Below are 1732 nucleotides of genomic sequence, written 5' to 3' on the forward strand. Positions count from 1 at the left end.
GAGAGACATGATGGGCTGTGGAGAACACACATGGATGCACATGAAGGACAGATGAGACAAGGATGAAACACAAGGAGGAAAACCTGGGACAACTAAGGGAGACAAGACACAGAGAGAAGGGGAGCGAGACCACAGAAGGCGAGCAGACACAGACATAAGTGGGGAAAGCTGTAAACTCAATGACATGAAAAGAACCAAAACCCAAAGCTAAAACTTCTTAACAAAGCAAAAAATCAAACATCAACAAATATGTTAACCTAAAAAAGTAACCTCAAAGAGCTGGGTCAAAGACCCAGAAACAAAACATTCTGCCAATAAGAGAGGTCAAACTTCCCATCAGAGTTATGCCTGCAGCTTGTTGTTGGCTGTCACTAATATTTGTTAAATGTTAACCAAATATTTCAACCTTTTTTTGTTTAGTTTTTCAAAGTCATTAAAGATGTAAGAACAGTTGAAGAAACCATTAAAAGCCCACAATTACCTCAACATTCACTCTCCTGATGAGTGTATGGAAACTTCTGACCATGAATGTTCAAGTAGGGTTAATGTTAGCTTCAGGGAAAACTAATCCATGTAAATATTCCACCATGTATGAAGTGATGGGAGTTATAACAACCATGACAGCTGATGTTGCATTAACGTGTACGAGAGGAATTCAAATTCAAAATCATAAAATGCACAAAATCAGGAATCTGCCCAGCTTACAGGGGCTTAGAGACAGATTCCACCCGAGGACTCAAGTCATCAGTCCATCACAGAGCTAAACGTTCACAGACACCCATCCTTACCTGTGAACAATTAAAATAACTAGTTAACCTAACAGGCATGTGTTTGGACCGTGGGAGGAAGTTAGACTACCAGGAACTCACACAGTCCAAACAAAGACACAAACTCCACTCACAAGACCCTTGAACCCTTTGGCTCAAAACCAACACGGCTCATTTCTCAAATGATTTACAGAAGAAAAAAACAAATATGCTTTCTGATGTTCACATGTAGCAAAGTGTTTTAAAGAATTTCAGAAACTGCTTTTAAAACTTTAACCATCATTTAAGAATTGACTCATTGCAAATGAGAAAAACTGCATGCAAGCTATAAATGTAAAAACAAACAAAGATCTGTTGTTGACAAATATGAAATAAAAAGTCAGTTTTCTTACTGATCATGAGGCAGACTGGTGCGATCATCATCCTGTTTTAAAGATGACTTTGTTTGAAGTCTGAAAAAAATAATTTAAACCACATCCTGCCAAAGCCTTCTCACACCATGCACAGCGCACACCCACAAAATAACATAAAAAAACTCATCAAGTACCCTATGCTGGACCTGCAACACCTTTGCATTTATATCTAGAGACCATAAAATCGAAATGTCTTCTTTCTTTCTGTTCCTTTAGAAAAAGTAGTTGAATGTGTGGACTGTAAAACAGAGTTTTACAGATGGAACATTTTCTGTATTAATATTACAAATATAAGCCACGGTTACATAAACCAGGCCTAAGGTTGTGCATGTGCACAGTGGTATCTCTGCTAAAGTGTAACACTCAATTCAATTTTATTTATACAGCACCAAATCACAACAACAGTCGCCTCAAGGCTTTATATTGTAAGGTAGATCCTACAATAATACATACAGAGAAAAACCCAACAATCATATGACCCCCTATAGCAAGCACTTTGGCGACAGTGGGAGGGAAAAACTCCCTTTTAACAGGAAGAAACTTCCAGCAGAA

At 38.0% G+C, this 1732-nt stretch overlaps 1 protein-coding gene across 1 annotated transcript in view; it reads right to left on the reverse strand.

Annotated features, from left to right (window-relative positions):
- LOC102205520 (Fc receptor-like protein 5) overlaps positions 1-1195 on the reverse strand; it is a 3489-nt gene extending 2294 nt beyond the window's left edge. The window contains exon 1 of the mRNA XM_005754266.1: positions 1160-1195. Within this exon, the coding sequence (XP_005754323.1) occupies positions 1160-1190 (31 nt within the window). The 5' untranslated portion in view covers positions 1191-1195. The remainder of the gene's footprint in view (positions 1-1159) is intronic.
- Positions 1196-1732: the final 537 nt, after the last annotated feature.

This window comes from Pundamilia nyererei, unplaced genomic scaffold, assembly GCF_000239375.1.
Source record: "Pundamilia nyererei isolate P.nyererei 1_Seehausen unplaced genomic scaffold, PunNye1.0 scaffold00529, whole genome shotgun sequence".
Lineage (NCBI taxonomy): Eukaryota > Metazoa > Chordata > Actinopteri > Cichliformes > Cichlidae > Pundamilia > Pundamilia nyererei.